The sequence below is a fragment of the Melospiza georgiana genome, chromosome 17 (genome assembly GCF_028018845.1).
Source record: "Melospiza georgiana isolate bMelGeo1 chromosome 17, bMelGeo1.pri, whole genome shotgun sequence".
Classification (NCBI taxonomy): Eukaryota; Metazoa; Chordata; class Aves; order Passeriformes; family Passerellidae; genus Melospiza; species Melospiza georgiana.
The window spans coordinates 6,079,590-6,094,058 of record NC_080446.1 but is presented as its reverse complement, the minus strand read 5'-3'; the positions used below and the strand labels follow the sequence as shown (position 1 = coordinate 6,094,058).

General features: G+C 48.9%; 1 protein-coding gene across 1 annotated transcript in view; it reads left to right on the top strand.

Annotated features, from left to right (window-relative positions):
- The window catches only part of LOC131090684 (peroxidasin homolog), a 42,457-nt gene extending 29,765 nt beyond the window's left edge, over positions 1-12,692 (top strand). Inside the window, exons 13-23 of the mRNA XM_058036217.1 lie at positions 647-759; positions 1,360-1,516; positions 3,093-3,201; positions 3,957-4,114; positions 5,385-6,888; positions 7,355-7,489; positions 8,059-8,267; positions 9,026-9,140; positions 9,464-9,557; positions 10,027-10,144; positions 11,434-12,692. Coding sequence (XP_057892200.1) covers positions 647-759; positions 1,360-1,516; positions 3,093-3,201; positions 3,957-4,114; positions 5,385-6,888; positions 7,355-7,489; positions 8,059-8,267; positions 9,026-9,140; positions 9,464-9,557; positions 10,027-10,122 — 2,690 coding nt within the window. The 3' untranslated portion in view covers positions 10,123-10,144; positions 11,434-12,692. The remainder of the gene's footprint in view (positions 1-646; positions 760-1,359; positions 1,517-3,092; positions 3,202-3,956; positions 4,115-5,384; positions 6,889-7,354; positions 7,490-8,058; positions 8,268-9,025; positions 9,141-9,463; positions 9,558-10,026; positions 10,145-11,433) is intronic.
- Positions 12,693-14,469: the final 1,777 nt, after the last annotated feature.

Here is a 14,469-nt window from a genome sequence, read left to right as displayed (position 1 = left end):
TCATGAAAAATCCCTTCACCAGGGTTCCTTCTCCTGGCAAGATGAGAGGCCTCAGCTTCTCCATGTTTTGCTCCTCTGAAATGTGATTTGAAGAATTGTTTACCCAGCATGTGAATTGTTTATAATTAATGGCCAATCACAGCCAGCTGTGTCGGACTCTCTGAGTCTGTCATGGGTTTTTATCATCATTCTTTTCTAGCTTTCTAATGTATCCTTTCTCTTTTTTTAGTATAGTTTTAGAATAGAGTAGAATAGAATAGAATAGAATAGAATAGAATAGAATAGAATAGAATAGAATAGAATAGAATAGAATAGAATAGAATAGAATAGAATAGAATAGAAGCATATTTTCTAGAAAGCCTTTGAATTAAGGATTTTAAATGGTGCAGCACATTCCTGTGTAATTGCCCCAAGTAGAGATGCAGAGGAGCTGAAAATAATGAACATAAATTACATAAATTTATGAACAGAGAGCTTGGTAGCGAGACAGAGAGCACAGGGTGAGCTGCTGCTGCCCCTCTGCAGAGCCCTTGCAAGAGCAGCAGCTCAGCATTCCCCATGCTGAGATGTTTTTTGACACACAGATTTCTTTATTTTCCTTGGTGCATTTTTCACCCCATTGACTTTTTTTCCCTGTTTTGCACAGTGATCCCAGTGTTCCTCCATCCCCCCCAAGACCTGGTGGCAGAGACAGGCCAGGACGTTTCCATTTCCTGCGCTGCCCAGGGAGACCCAAGGCCCACCATCACCTGGGTCAAGGTACGTGGTGATTTCACATCACTCAACCAGCAGTGGGAGCAGAAGGAAAGGCCTGAGAGGGCAGCAGAGCAAGCTTTAGGTTGTGGCAGGGCAGCAGAAAGATGGTAAGAAGTAGGAGAATAAAAAAGCAAAACCTGAAGTCACGTCTGCCACCAGCCAGGCTGAGAGGCTGGGTTTGAGTGATGCTGTCAGAGCCAGCAAAAGCTGGGATTTGCAGGTCAAGGCCAGCAAAAATCCACCAGTTTCAGGCTGTCCTAAAACTGAAAATATTTCAACTTAATTCTGTGCTATGAAACTTCTGTGGGGGCATGAGGGCCTGGGATTTGTTCCAGCCAGCCTGGCAGTGTGGGGTGTCTGTGTGGGATGTTCTGTGGGGAAAACCTGGGGAAGGAGCTGAGCAGGGACCTCCTCACTGTGGTTCTCATCAGGAACAGGTGTGTTTGGACGTCTCTCTGGTTTCTCTGGAAGTGCAATGCTAACATCTGGTGGCCACATTTGCTCATCACATCCATGCCTGGGTTTGCTGAGCAGGCTGAAGGCTGGGCTGGTGGGAAGCTTTCCGTGCTCTGACACAGCTTCTGTCTTTTGATGGTGCAACAGGAGGGCATCCAGATCACAGAGAGCGGCAAGTTCCACATCAGCCAGGATGGGACCCTCTCCATTCAGGACCTGGGGGTGGCTGACCAGGGCAGATACGAGTGCATAGCAAGGAACCCCTTTGGCTTCACCTCGAGTGCCATGCAGCTCACTATCACCGGTACTGTATCTCCCCCTGAGCCTTCTCTGGCTCCCCTGTAAGGACCTGCTGTGCTCTGTTGACAGCTACACTTTGAGCAGATAATTATGTAAGAAATGGTTTCTTCAGCTTCTTTGCAGACAGGTCCTTTTGGATTGGAGTCACCTTGTTGAGAAAGCCCACGCATCTCCCAGCTGCCCCTTGCTGTTTGCTCAGCTGAGCTGCAGTTGCTCCCTGCAAAGCCAAAGGTGTTGTCTTAAACCTCCTCCTGCAAGCCCAGCTGTCAGTGTCCATGTAGTTATTGCCTCTGCTGGGAGGGAGAAACTTATTAAAATGTGCCAATGTGCTCACAAATCATCATCTGACCAAAACCTCACACACCGGGGAAGGGAGGAGCAGAACAATATTGTCACTGCAAATGCAGGGGTGTAAATGTCTGCTCAGCCATAGAATCATAGACTCACAGAATCAGTGGGGCTGGAAAAGACCTTCAGGATCATCAAGTGCAGCCTTAGACTGTGCACCACTCTTGGGAATGGGAACTAGGTCTGGTTTTCAATCTCCTGCTCTGTGCGTTAGGGAAGGTGTAATGAACAAGGAGGAGTAGCTCTCCTCTGCTGGTCAAACCAGAGCTCAGGAGTGGAAATTGTACCTTTCAGAGGGTAAGAAAACTGGCAAAGGAAAAAAGAAATCAAGGGCAAACAAAAAGTTTAAAATATAAGTAAAGAGCTGTTCCAGCAATAGCCACAGTGGCTAATGAGTGGCTTATTAGATTAATTTAGTAACATATGCCATACAGGGGCTGTAAGCAAGGAGCTGAAAATAGTCAGAAACGTCTTTGTTGTTTGAAATAGTTCCTGAGATAATTTCTGTGGTTTGTTCTTGATTGGTGCCTCGTTCACCAGCTGGCTGTAGCATACACCAGTTGCCAACTGGGAACTGGTTTGTTCAGCTGTGGCAAAGGCCCTGGCTTAAAAATGCATCCTGTAGTAATTTTAAAGAAGTGATGTCTGTACTTCTGAAGGTATTCCAACAACAAGTTCGGTATTTTTATCTAAAATGATGTAGCAAATGTGTTAACACTAAGTTTGGACTATTATTATCATAAATATCTATTAAATACTAGCAGTAATTAATAAGTAAAGCCTTCCACAAACAGAAAATTAATATATGATTATATATTAATATATGTGGGTGCCCAATTTAATATTTAAATTAATTTCATTAATTTGACAAGTACCTTTGTGGGAAGCAAATATATTCTTTTGGATTAACCCATTGTGATTTTTCCATTTTCTTTTTGCAGTTTAACCACTAACCAAAACAGACCTTTTTTTTGGAAAGCTGTACAGAAGAAAACTCTGTATGTGTGCCCATAGATATCTCCTGAAAAAGTCACCTCCTTTTTCAGGCAGTTCACATTCTTCATAATAAATAAAATAAACCCATGTTGTTTGTATTACAAACAGAAAAGCTGTTTGTTCTGCAGCGCGGTCCCTGGAGCTGGTGCTGCTGCACAGATTTTCACGAGCTGGGAGGGCCCATTAATGCGGAAGCAAATTGAGGTTGTTTTGTTGTTTCTCTGTGCTTTGGGCAGCCACGGACGTGGGGCGGAGCGGGGACACTTTTGTGGCCACATCGCTGCGCGAGGCCATCAGCAGCGTGGACCACGCCATCAACTCCACACGGACCGAGCTCTTCAGCAAGTGAGTGTGGGAAGGGCCTGGAGCTGCGGCCTGAGGCAGAAAAGTGATAAAAACCCACAAGAAATGAAGATTTCTCAAAGCTCATTTTAGCGCTGGCAGCCCGCAAAGCAAAGATACAGGATTTTTTCAAGTGCTGGAGGTTGAAGCTGCACCCTGTAGGATGTGATAGAGCTTCCCAACAGATTTGGGATTCTGGAAAAGTGAGATACATAAGCATCATCTCTTATGTCACTTCTATCTGCGTTTTGTCAGCTGGAGTTGGCTGTGGAGATAGTGAATAAAAAGGAAAATTATCAAAGGAGTAATTTTATGAATGCAACTGACTTTGTGGAGAGTGTGCAGAAATAATAATATAAAAATTCCAACCATTTCCTCAAGAAAAAATAAATTCTCGAGTGAATATGATTCAATCCTTTTCTACCCCAATATATGTTTTTATTGGAAGGATGGATAGTTTGTATTAAGCCTGAAACCCTCTGGGTTTCAGCTGTTGAAAAGTGAAAAAATAAGTTACTATCACAGAAAAAACCCAGAGAAACTAAGGGAATTAAATATGTGCATTTTCCTGGGGAAAAATATCCTTTCTTTAATCATCTGCAATGTGCAGACAAGCCATGTTGGTCTTATGCACTAATTTGGGGGCCAAGCACTAGACCAGCTTAGAGCCTGACTCTTGCTGCTTGTAGGGTCTCACTGCCCTGGGCAGAGTTGATTAATTTTAATGATCCTGCATCACTTTTAATTCCTGGAAACAGGCGCCCCAAGACTCCCAATGACCTCCTGGCTCTGTTCCGCTACCCGAGGGACCCCTACACCCTCGAGACAGCCAGGGCAGGGGAGATCTTTGAAAGGACCCTGCAGCTGATTCAGGAGCACGTGCAGCAAGGGCTGATTGTGGACATGAATGTCACAGGTAGGAGAGATTTTATTTCCCTTAGTTTTGTGCACAGGATGAAATGAAAACAATGATGTGTAGACATCCAGGAAGTTTAAAATGTGCAGTGGTATATCAAAAATCCAGATAAATGTTGGGTATATCAAGAAATGTGTTGTCTGGGTGGCAATTCTTTCTATGTCTCATGGTTTTTTTTAACAGCTGAAGGGCTGGTCTTATGTTCACTGAACCAATTTGATACCCAGGAAAATATTTTAATTCCTGTTTTGGTAAAGGTTTCTTAGATGGCTATAAAAGCTCTATTCTTTAAAAAAGTATCAGCCATCTCACTGATAAAGGAGTATCTTTGTGGGTCTGAAGTTCAGACCCTCAACAGATGGTCTGAGGTGTTTCCTGCCCTCCAAATGGCAACGAGAACAGTGCTGTGAACTCACAGGCATTTGGGTGCCGTTACAGAGGAAGTGGAATTCCCTTTTCTATCTCTACTACTTTGACCTCTTAGCTACAAACCCGGGTAAGTCCCAGCAACTCAGATTCCTTCTATCAAGGTAAGACAGCAAACAACAAAGCAGTGTAACACCAAAAATACTTAATGAGGTCTAATCATGCAGCAGCTGGACCCCAAAACTTCCTACCTGGCACTTCCTTAATATACAACCAACATTCTTGTACACTGTGTGCTTCTACCTGTACGTGTGATTCATCATGTAGCAGGCATTGTGTGTTTGGGGCCTGTAAATATTTTTTCCTGCCTGGATGTATTCCAGGGTGCAAGGAATGTCTCTCCAGGCAGCAGGTCTGGTCTGGGCTGGTTGGACTGCCAGCTTCTCCTCCTCATTGCCCTGTCAGCATCCACACAATGCAGCATCATTCAGCGCTTTCACATGGGCCAGCAGTGCCCTGGCAGTCACCCACGGCTTCCTGCTGCTCGTCACGTAGAGCTTGGGTGGGTGACAGAGCTCGTGGTGGCAGCAAAAACCCAGGGAGCCATAAAATAAACCTAGAATAGGGACCAAGACCACCCCCACAGTTTGCTCTGCCAGTCACATTTCTGTTTTCCAGCTCTGTGCAGTTAAACTCTTTTCCCTTTCTTTTTTGCTTTGTGGGTCAGATGTGATCCTGTGCTTCCTTTGCCTCCCATAAATTCCACAGCAACACCACGCTCAGAGACCCAGCCGTGCCTGCCCATCCCGACAGGGGTTTTCACACAGAGCTGTTCCCATGAGACAGTGGGAATCAGGAGGCTGCAGGTGATGCCTGACCTGGTGCTCTGCCCTTCCCTCTGCAGGCTATCGCTACAATGACCTGGTGTCCCCTCACTACCTGACCATGATCGCCAACCTGTCGGGCTGCTCCGCGCACCGCCGCACGCCCAACTGCTCCGACATCTGCTTCCACAAGAAGTACAGGACCCATGACGGCTCTTGTAACAACCTCCAGCACCCCATGTGGGGTGCGTCCCTCACAGCCTTCCAGAGGCTCCTCAAACCTGCCTACCAGAACGGATTCAACCTGCCCCGAGGGTTTTCCTTGGCAGAAGATGCCAGGGATCTGCCCCTTCCTCTACCTCGCCTTGTCTCCACCGCCATGATTGGGACTGAGACCATCACCCCTGATGACCAGTTCACGCACATGCTCATGCAGTGGGGCCAGTTCCTGGACCACGACATGGACCAGACGGTGGCAGCCATCAGCATGTCCCGTTTCTCAGACGGAGCCCCTTGCAGCGAGGTGTGCACCAACGACCCTCCCTGCTTCTCCATCACCGTCCCTGCCAACGACCCCCGCGTGCGGAATGGGCGCTGCATGTTCTTTGTGCGCTCCAGCCCCGTGTGTGGCAGCGGCATGACCTCCCTGCTGATGAACTCTGTCTATGCCAGAGAGCAGATCAACCACCTGACATCCTACATCGACGCCTCCAACGTTTACGGCAGCACGGAGCAGGAATCGCGGGAGCTGCGGGATCTGAGCGGCCGGAGAGGGCTGCTGAAGAGAGGGCAAGTTGTGCCCAGCTCGGGGAAGCACCTCCTTCCCTTTGCTGTGGGGCCACCCACAGAGTGCATGAGGGATGAGAATGAGAGCCCTGTGCCCTGCTTCCTGGCAGGAGACCACCGTGCCAACGAGCAGCTGGGGCTCACGGCCATGCACACGCTATGGTTCAGGGAGCACAACCGCGTTGCCGCCGAGCTGGCCGCCCTCAACCCGCACTGGGACGGGGATCTCCTGTACCACGAGGCGAGGAAGATTGTGGGTGCCCAGATGCAGCACATCACCTATGCCCAGTGGCTGCCCAAGGTCCTCGGGGAGGCTGGGATGAAGATGCTGGGTGAGTACAAAGGCTACAACCCCAACGTCAACGCGGGGATTCTCAACGCCTTTGCCACGGCCGCGTTCCGTTTTGGGCACACCTTGATCAACCCCATCCTGTACCGGCTGAACGAGACCTTCCAGCCCATCCCACAAGGCCACATCCCCCTGCACAAGGCCTTCTTCTCCCCTTTCAGGATCATGCAGGAAGGGGGGATCGACCCCCTCCTCCGTGGGCTGTTTGGGGTTCCTGGGAAAATGAGGGTGCCCTCTGAACTCCTCAACATGGAGCTGACAGAGAAACTCTTCTCCATGGCACACTCTGTGTCACTGGACTTGGCTGCTATCAACATCCAGAGAGGGCGAGACCATGGCATCCCACCCTACAACGACTTCAGGGTCTTCTGCAACCTCTCCTCAGCACAGGAATTTGAGGACCTCCGAAATGAGATCAAGAACTTGGAGATCAGAGAAAAGCTCAGGAGGTACTGTAGCCTGGATGTGGAAGGATCAAAACTACTGGAGACCAGTCAGTTGAGAGTTCCTGCTTCTTCCAGTACACCCATGGATTAACCTTCCCAGATATTGCCCCCCACAGATGTTAAGATAGGGTAATAACTGTGGTTTAACAATGAGGTTAGACAAATGAAGTTTCTCCAAGTGATCAGTCTGGTTTTGGGTGGAATGTTGTCAGGCACTGCTGTGGTGTAGTTTGGGAGCAGATTGAGCCTTGGAGCTATTTTCCAGTCAGATTAAACTGCGTCCTATCTGCCCTGTCTGCCTCTTCCAAGGCAGGTCTTTATCCTATTGTCTTGTAGATAAAACCATTAAAAATATTGTCCAGATGAGTTCCTGAAATACAAATTTCTATGTTGGTATCAGATTTATATTATCCCCACTCTTTGAGAGCCTTTTAACTTTTTTTTTTTTTAAATATCTGTTATCCTGCAGTTTATATGGAACTACCAAAAATATTGACCTGTTTCCAGCACTTATGGTGGAGGATCTTGTCCCTGGGACCAGAGTGGGACCAACACTGATGTGCCTGTTAACGACTCAGTTCAGAAGGCTGAGGGATGGAGACAGGTATTGCCATCAGAATCATCCCAAATCCTTTGGTATTCTCTTTGGGAGGTTTTTTGCCTTACAGGAAAAAGCAGAATATGTATTTTTTTTCTTATTTATTGTCTTGTGATATGAGGAACAGTGTTCTCTGAGCAGTGTGTTTGCAAGAACTCTTGTCAGAGTTCCTTTAAAGGTGTCCTTTCCTGATTTAATGATTCTCATTTCGCTACAAAACACTGGGAATCATTGAGGATGTTCCCAGTATCTCATGAAAATTGTAGAAAATGTCCACGGGAGCTTCTTTCTCCCTGTTTGCTGCTTGTGTGAACGAGACACCTTTGCCTGGTGATGCACTTAGGGCAGGAGCACAGGGGTTTGTGGTTCAGAAAAAGCCATCTGTGTTTGCAGCCACCTGACACCGGAGCAGACGCTCATTTTGAGGGGTGTGGGTGCTGCCACACAGATGTCAGGGAGCTCATCTTCCTCTCCCAGCCTCGCTCACTCACTCACTCACTCACTCACTCACTCACTCACTCACTCACTCCCTCCTCTCCCATCCTGAGTCATGCTGTGATTACACCCCACTGCAGATTTTGGTATGAGAACCCCGGAGTGTTCACGGCGGCGCAGCTGACTCAGATCAGACAGGCGTCCCTGGCTCGTGTCATCTGTGACAACAGTGACCACATCCAGCAGCTGCAGAGGGACGTGTTCCAGGTGCCATCCTACCTGCAGGGCATGGTCAGCTGTGAGGAGATCCCTGCCGTGGACCTCCGCCTGTGGCAGGACTGTTGTGAGGGTAAGGAGGGGATGCTCTGGCACTGCCTGGTGTGGGCACCACTCTGGGTGGCATTTGTCATGTGCCACAGCAGCTTTTATGGAATTGTAGCTGATTTCTGGCTGTACCATGAGACCCCTTTGTCAGCAAATGGGTGCAAAGAGAACGGAAAATAGGAATGGAATGGAATGGAATGGAATGGAATGGAATGGAATGGAATGGAATGGAATGGAATAAAGTATTTCAGCTGTAAAGGACCTGCAGCAATCCTCCTGTCCAATCTCCTGACCAATTCAGGGCTGATCAAAAGTTAAAGCAAATTATTAATTATGTCTTATTATTATATCCAAACTGAGAGATTTAGGACATTGGCCACCTCTCTAGGAAGCCTGTTAACTCTGATAGCTTCATTTAATCTGTCTGAAAGCCCACCTCACTGAGGGCTCTGGTCTCTGACTGAGGAAGAGACTGAAACAGGATATGATCCCCACCACGTGCCACTTCACAGATTCATTTGGGAGCCTAAATCTCTGCTATTAAACCTCAGATCTTGCCATGGTCCCCTTGGGCTGCATTCTGATTCAGATGTCCATTTGAGACATGGTCATCCCTGAGTGATGCACGCCCTTTTGCACACCTTGGTTGCCTCCTTCCCTCTGGCCCAAGAGATGTGTCCAGGGTGGATGGTGCAGGAGGGCAGCTCTGCCTTGTGCTGTGCAGCTCACACCGTCCTGTTTCAAACAGCAGTGCTCACTGCAGACTTTCCCTTCCTTCCCAAGACTGCAGGACACGAGGGCAATTCAGGGCTCTTTCGCAGCGCTTCCGAAGCAAGAGGTCTCCTGGCTTCAGCTACCCAGAGGAAAACCCTGCAAAGCACCAGCCTGCCTTGCCCAGGTGCAGTATCACCCCTTCTTCCTGCAGTTTATGAAACAGAAGTTTCAATAACTCAGTCCATCCACGCCTCTGAGTCTGGTTCTTTGCGGAGACCTGGGGTCAGGGGTGGATCAGTAGAGAGGTGCTGAGCTCAGCCAGTCCTCCACACTTGAGTGCAGAGCCCAGCTCTGATGTGTAAACACCTGGGCTGAGGGACTCTTTGGCAGCTGGGCCCTTCCCTTTGATGCTCACTTGGAGGCTGATGTTGGAGAAGGCAAAATGATTCCCTCCCCTAGGAAGCTGCAGTTTGCCTAACCCCTTTCACTTTTCATCCCTGACCCTAGAGACGAGGCACCCTCTCCAAGATCTTCCTCCAGAGAGAACCTCGAGTCCCTTGTGGCTGAACTGGAGAAGACAGTCACTTCCCTACGGAAACAGGTAACACTTGGTGCCCCAATGTTCGTCTTTCATGGAGTCATGAACCTCAGCAAAGAAAACTTGAGCCAGCATTTTCTTCTTGTATTTGGGGCAGATTAAAGATTACCTGTGCAGTGGTGCAGACTCCTTGTATTTGAGACAGGTTAAAGATTATCTATGCAGTGGTGAAGACTCCTTGTATTTGTAGCAGGTTAAAGATTACCTGTGCAAACTCCTTGCATTTGGGACAGGTTAAAGATTACCTGTGCAGTGGTGAAGAATCCCTGCATTTGGGACAGGTTAAAGATTACCTGTGCAGTGGGGCAGACTCCCTGCATTTGGGACAGGTTAAAGATTACCTGTGCAGACTCCTTGCATTTGGGACAGGTTAAAGATTACCTGTGCAGACTCCCTGCATTTGGGACAGGTTAAAGATTACCTGTGCAGTTTTGCAGACTCCTCTCAGAGCTGCTGTTTTCTCCCCCCCCAGATGAATGCACTAGAGAGCCAGCTGAGGTGGCACCACAGGAGCAGCAGCACACGTGGACAGGGCAGGAAGATTGGGGACAAATGGAGAAGAAGATGACCATGTTGCCTCCTTGTGTAAGGTCAGTGCGTTTGTTCGGGGCTGGGGCCCCACAGGGTCAGTGTGGGGGACACCTCAGCAGTGTTCCCATGCAGGGAGGATGGAGCAATGAGGGGATGAATGGGACATGAGGTAACAGCCTTAAATGGAGCAGGTTAGACACTTGTTTCTGCTGGCAATGATTAGTGACTCACTGGAATGGGCTGTCTGGGGACGTGGTGGCGTATCCATTCCTGGAGGTCCTTTAGGAACTGGTTTGGCAAAGATGGGGAAAGACATAAGTATAGGATGGACCAGGTGGTTTGGGTGAGGTCTCCTGGGCCTATTCTCCTGGGACTCTGGATAGGTTTATCCTAACAACATTTAATGTCATAACCCCAAATCCAAGAGCCTCGGAAGGACCTTTGTGGGGAGGGATATCACAAAGCTCAGTGATGGAGTGGATGGACTGGTTCCTCCTCTGGGGAACAAGGACATCTGGGCAGATGGAGCAATCCATCATTTGCTTACAAACTGGCAGAGATTTCCCCCTGCCCATCTGAGTCACTGTGCTCCTCACTCCTGAAGGCACCAGTGCTCTGTTTGCTGAGCCCAAGCCAGGGCAGCAGAGCTGTGAGGTGCCTGTGTAGAGTCCCTGCCAGCCCCTGCCAGCCTGGGGACCCCCCCTGCTTCTCAGCAGTGACACAGGCCTGGCCACAACTCCACTCCAGGTGCTCATGGGCACGGGGAACACAGCCTGAGCTCCCTTCTCCTGCTTCCCATGGAGATCCCTGCAGCCTTGCAGAGAGGCTGAACAGCTCCCTGGCACCTGCCAATCTGAAGAAGGAGGTGAATGGGTTTTATGTGTTGCAAATTATTCCTTCAGGGACAGGAGCAGAGGAGTTTTGAGAAGTGCAGTTCTGCCAGGCAGTCAGTGCTAGGAGGAGCATTCATTCTCTGGGAGTTAGATTAAAGGATGGGGCAAGCAAAGGCTGGTCTGTGCTGATAAACACAGGAAAAAGCAGAAAAGGAAAGCCTGGAGGCTGGCCAGGCTGTTTATCAGCATGAGTTGGTGTTCTGGTCTTTACAGATTTTCCACTCAAACAGAGACTCTGCTTCAGAGATGTGACAGAGTGCAGGGTGATGTATGAATTGGCTTTTCCTTGCCATCGTTTCAGATCCTTGATGAGGCCTGGGTTTACAGGGTCCCTGAAAAGTATTACTGTGGGTTTAAAGGTTTTCCTGCCTCAGATCTGCCAGGCACCCTACAAACAGCTCACTCTGCCTGCAGCTGCTCCCACAGAGCTTTTCTGCTTTCTTGTGCCATTTCAGGTGCCCTGTGACCTGCACTCCTGCTCTCCACCAGCCAGTCCAAGCCACCCCTACAGGGCTCAGAGAGCCACCATGGTGCTGTGCCTGCTCTCACATCTCCTGTGCCACCCCCTGTCCCAGGACCACTGTACTTTTGCCTGTATTGAACCCTCTGCACTGACTGTCCACGAGCCCCTCAGCCCCTGGACCCTTCCTGCCCTTGTCAGCCTCCCAGGGATGGGCTCTGCCCTCGATGGGGACAGCCCAGAGTCTGCCAAGGTGCCTCTTTCCTCCACAGCCCCCAGGAAACAGAGACAAATTGCAGCTGCTTTGATGCCACCGTTCTACTCTGCTCCTCTTCCCATGCACTGCTGTCATGACCCACCAGCCCTTGTGTGAGCTGTCCCTTGGACACCCATCCAAAACAATTCATTAAGAGGCTAAACCTTCCTCAAGTGCACTGTGGTGCCAGGAAACATCAGGAGAAATCACTACAAAATAAAAGACAAAGACACATGAAGCCCAGAGGAAACCCCAGCCATCTTCTGATGCCAACAAAAAGACCAAGAGGAACCTCAGGGTTGGGGGCCAGGTGTGGCCCCCCTGGATCTCCAGCTGTGCTTTGCCAGCTGTGTGTGACAAGTGGCACAGCCCATGGCCCCAGAGTCACCTGCCATTCCTCAATGCCATTTTCCTCAGCATGACCTCCATTCTCCAACTTTCTTCCCATTTAGGGGCTTAATTGGAATTATGCTCCTCTTCCTTTTTTTCCTCCAAGAAGGCTCTTTGCTGGAAGATGTATTTTGAGTGGAAGCGTAACAGGACCTGGCACAGAACCTCAGCTAATTAGGTGTAATGTGTGCTCTCATTAGTGGAGGGGAGCTGCTGGTTTCTGTCAATTAGGCTGGGAGGCCACGCTGTGGGTTTTGGGTGGATGCAAAATGCTGTTTGTGTTTGTGGCTCCCTGGTGCTCTGCAGCCAAACCAGGGCTGTGCAGGCAGCTCTGCTGGTTTGGGTGCTCTTTGGAGGTGCTCCTTAGTGGTGCTAGAACTGAAGTCCCTGTGTGCCCACCACAACCCCAAACCTGTGGACGGATTGCTTTTTAATATATCTTTGTAAGCTGGTCACGGGGACTGAAGAGGAAATACTTGATCCATCAGATATCTGTGCCTTCCTTATCTTTATCACTTTTACTGCATACTCCCACTTTCTTTCCCACAGCACAAGGACCAGAATCTTCTACGAACATGCTTTTTCTTATTTTTTTTTTTTTTAGGTGTTTTATAGTACTAAAAGGGATTCAAAGCAGCAGGAATGCTCCTGGAACTGAATAGGAAAATAATAATAAAAAAAGATACTAGAAAAAGATTGTGATTTATCATCTCTTTCCTGGCATGGGGCTGAGCTGTGCGTGTGTGTCCTGTGCAGACAGAGGTTTGCAGGGATGAGTGTGTGCTCTGCATGTCTGGTAGGCTCAGCTCAGAGGCAGTATTTAGTCCTCAGGGATGTTTGTCATTTGAAAGTACTCTTTCATTTAGGTGCAAATCAAGATCCAAAGCCTTGCTGTTAGAAATCAGCTGCACTCATCTATCGCTGGTACCACTGGAGGATCTAATCTGGCAAAGGTCAATAAAGGTAAATCAGTTCACAGTCTCCTTTTGCACACCTGAAGTTCAGTGAGACCTCATTTGAAACAGTGAGGCACAAGCTCTCTGTGCTGCATCTGATCAGATTTTTTTTCAGGGCACAACCAGGCAGCCCCTTTTGCTCCTGATGGAGTGTGATGTGAGGAGCACACAAGGGCTGCAGAGGGACAGCAGAGGGGGTGTCCCTTTCCTTTGGTCTGCAAACCCTTCTGTGCTCCATCCTCAGTTCCCCTCCTCATGGTGAAGTGAGAAAAATGCACATTAGAGACATTACACAGTGGGGAGAATGCACGGAGACATCACTCAGTGGGAAAATGCACGGAGATTTTGCACACCCAGTGTGGCACTGGGGGCAAGGCTTTGAGCTGAGACCTTGGGGGACTCACCCATCTATTCAGGTGCTGCTTGGGTAAGGAGGGAGCAGAATATTTTATTAAAGACTCCCTTTCTTCCCAGTTCTCATCAGTTCAGGAATGCACAGGCCACGCTGAGGAGCGCTCTGTACTCCTGCCCTCTGCCCTGGGCATCTCTGCCTGGAGAGGGTGAGGAAATTGCTGAGTCCAAAACCCAGACAAGGAAATCCTTTTGCAATTTTTTTGGCCATCGTGGGACACCCAGGATGGAGGACACAGCATGTCTAGAGCTGTTGACCCAAGGGTGGGTCCAGCTTGTTCCTCATACCCCACATGGTTGCAGTTGGCAGCCCAGACTCCTACAATTAATTTTTCATATATCTTTTTAAGTAGCCTCTTTCAAATCCCAACTACATGCCCAAAATGAGCTACACAGGCTAACTGCAAGCAGAGGAGAATCAAAATAATGGGCTCAAGGCCAGGAGTGGGGTTGCCAGGTGAACAACTCCCACTAATTAGATGGAACTGTTAAATGACAAAGTTTAGGTGGGGGCTGGGGGATTGGAGTTGGGATTTCTCACCAGAGCAATCTTTAGGTGACCTAAAGTCACATGAAAGATGTGAGGGGGTAATGGGTCTTTTGGGTGATGGCTGTGGGTGGTGGGATTTGGGAGGGGGTTTGGAGCATGTCAGTGCCCAAGTGTGACCAGGGCTGTGCTGACACTGAGAGCTGGGGGTTGCATTCCAGGGCTTGGCTGTGGATGCATTGCAAGCACCTGAGGCTGGTTCAGACCCTGCATCAGGAAAAGATCTCCTGATTCTGAGAGGGACCCATTTCTGGTGGAAGCTGAGTGAGCACCAGATCCTGGTGGATCTGAGATGCTAATTCCCTAGGAATCCTCTGCAACAGGGAATTAATGTGAGGAGGCAAATGCTTTAGTGGGGTCACTCTGGGAGGACATTGTAGACTGAAGGAACAAAGGATCTTGTGTTATAAGCCCCCTAATATCCAACCAGGAAATATCCAAACACTTGAGATCTCTTCTAAGGTTATTTCC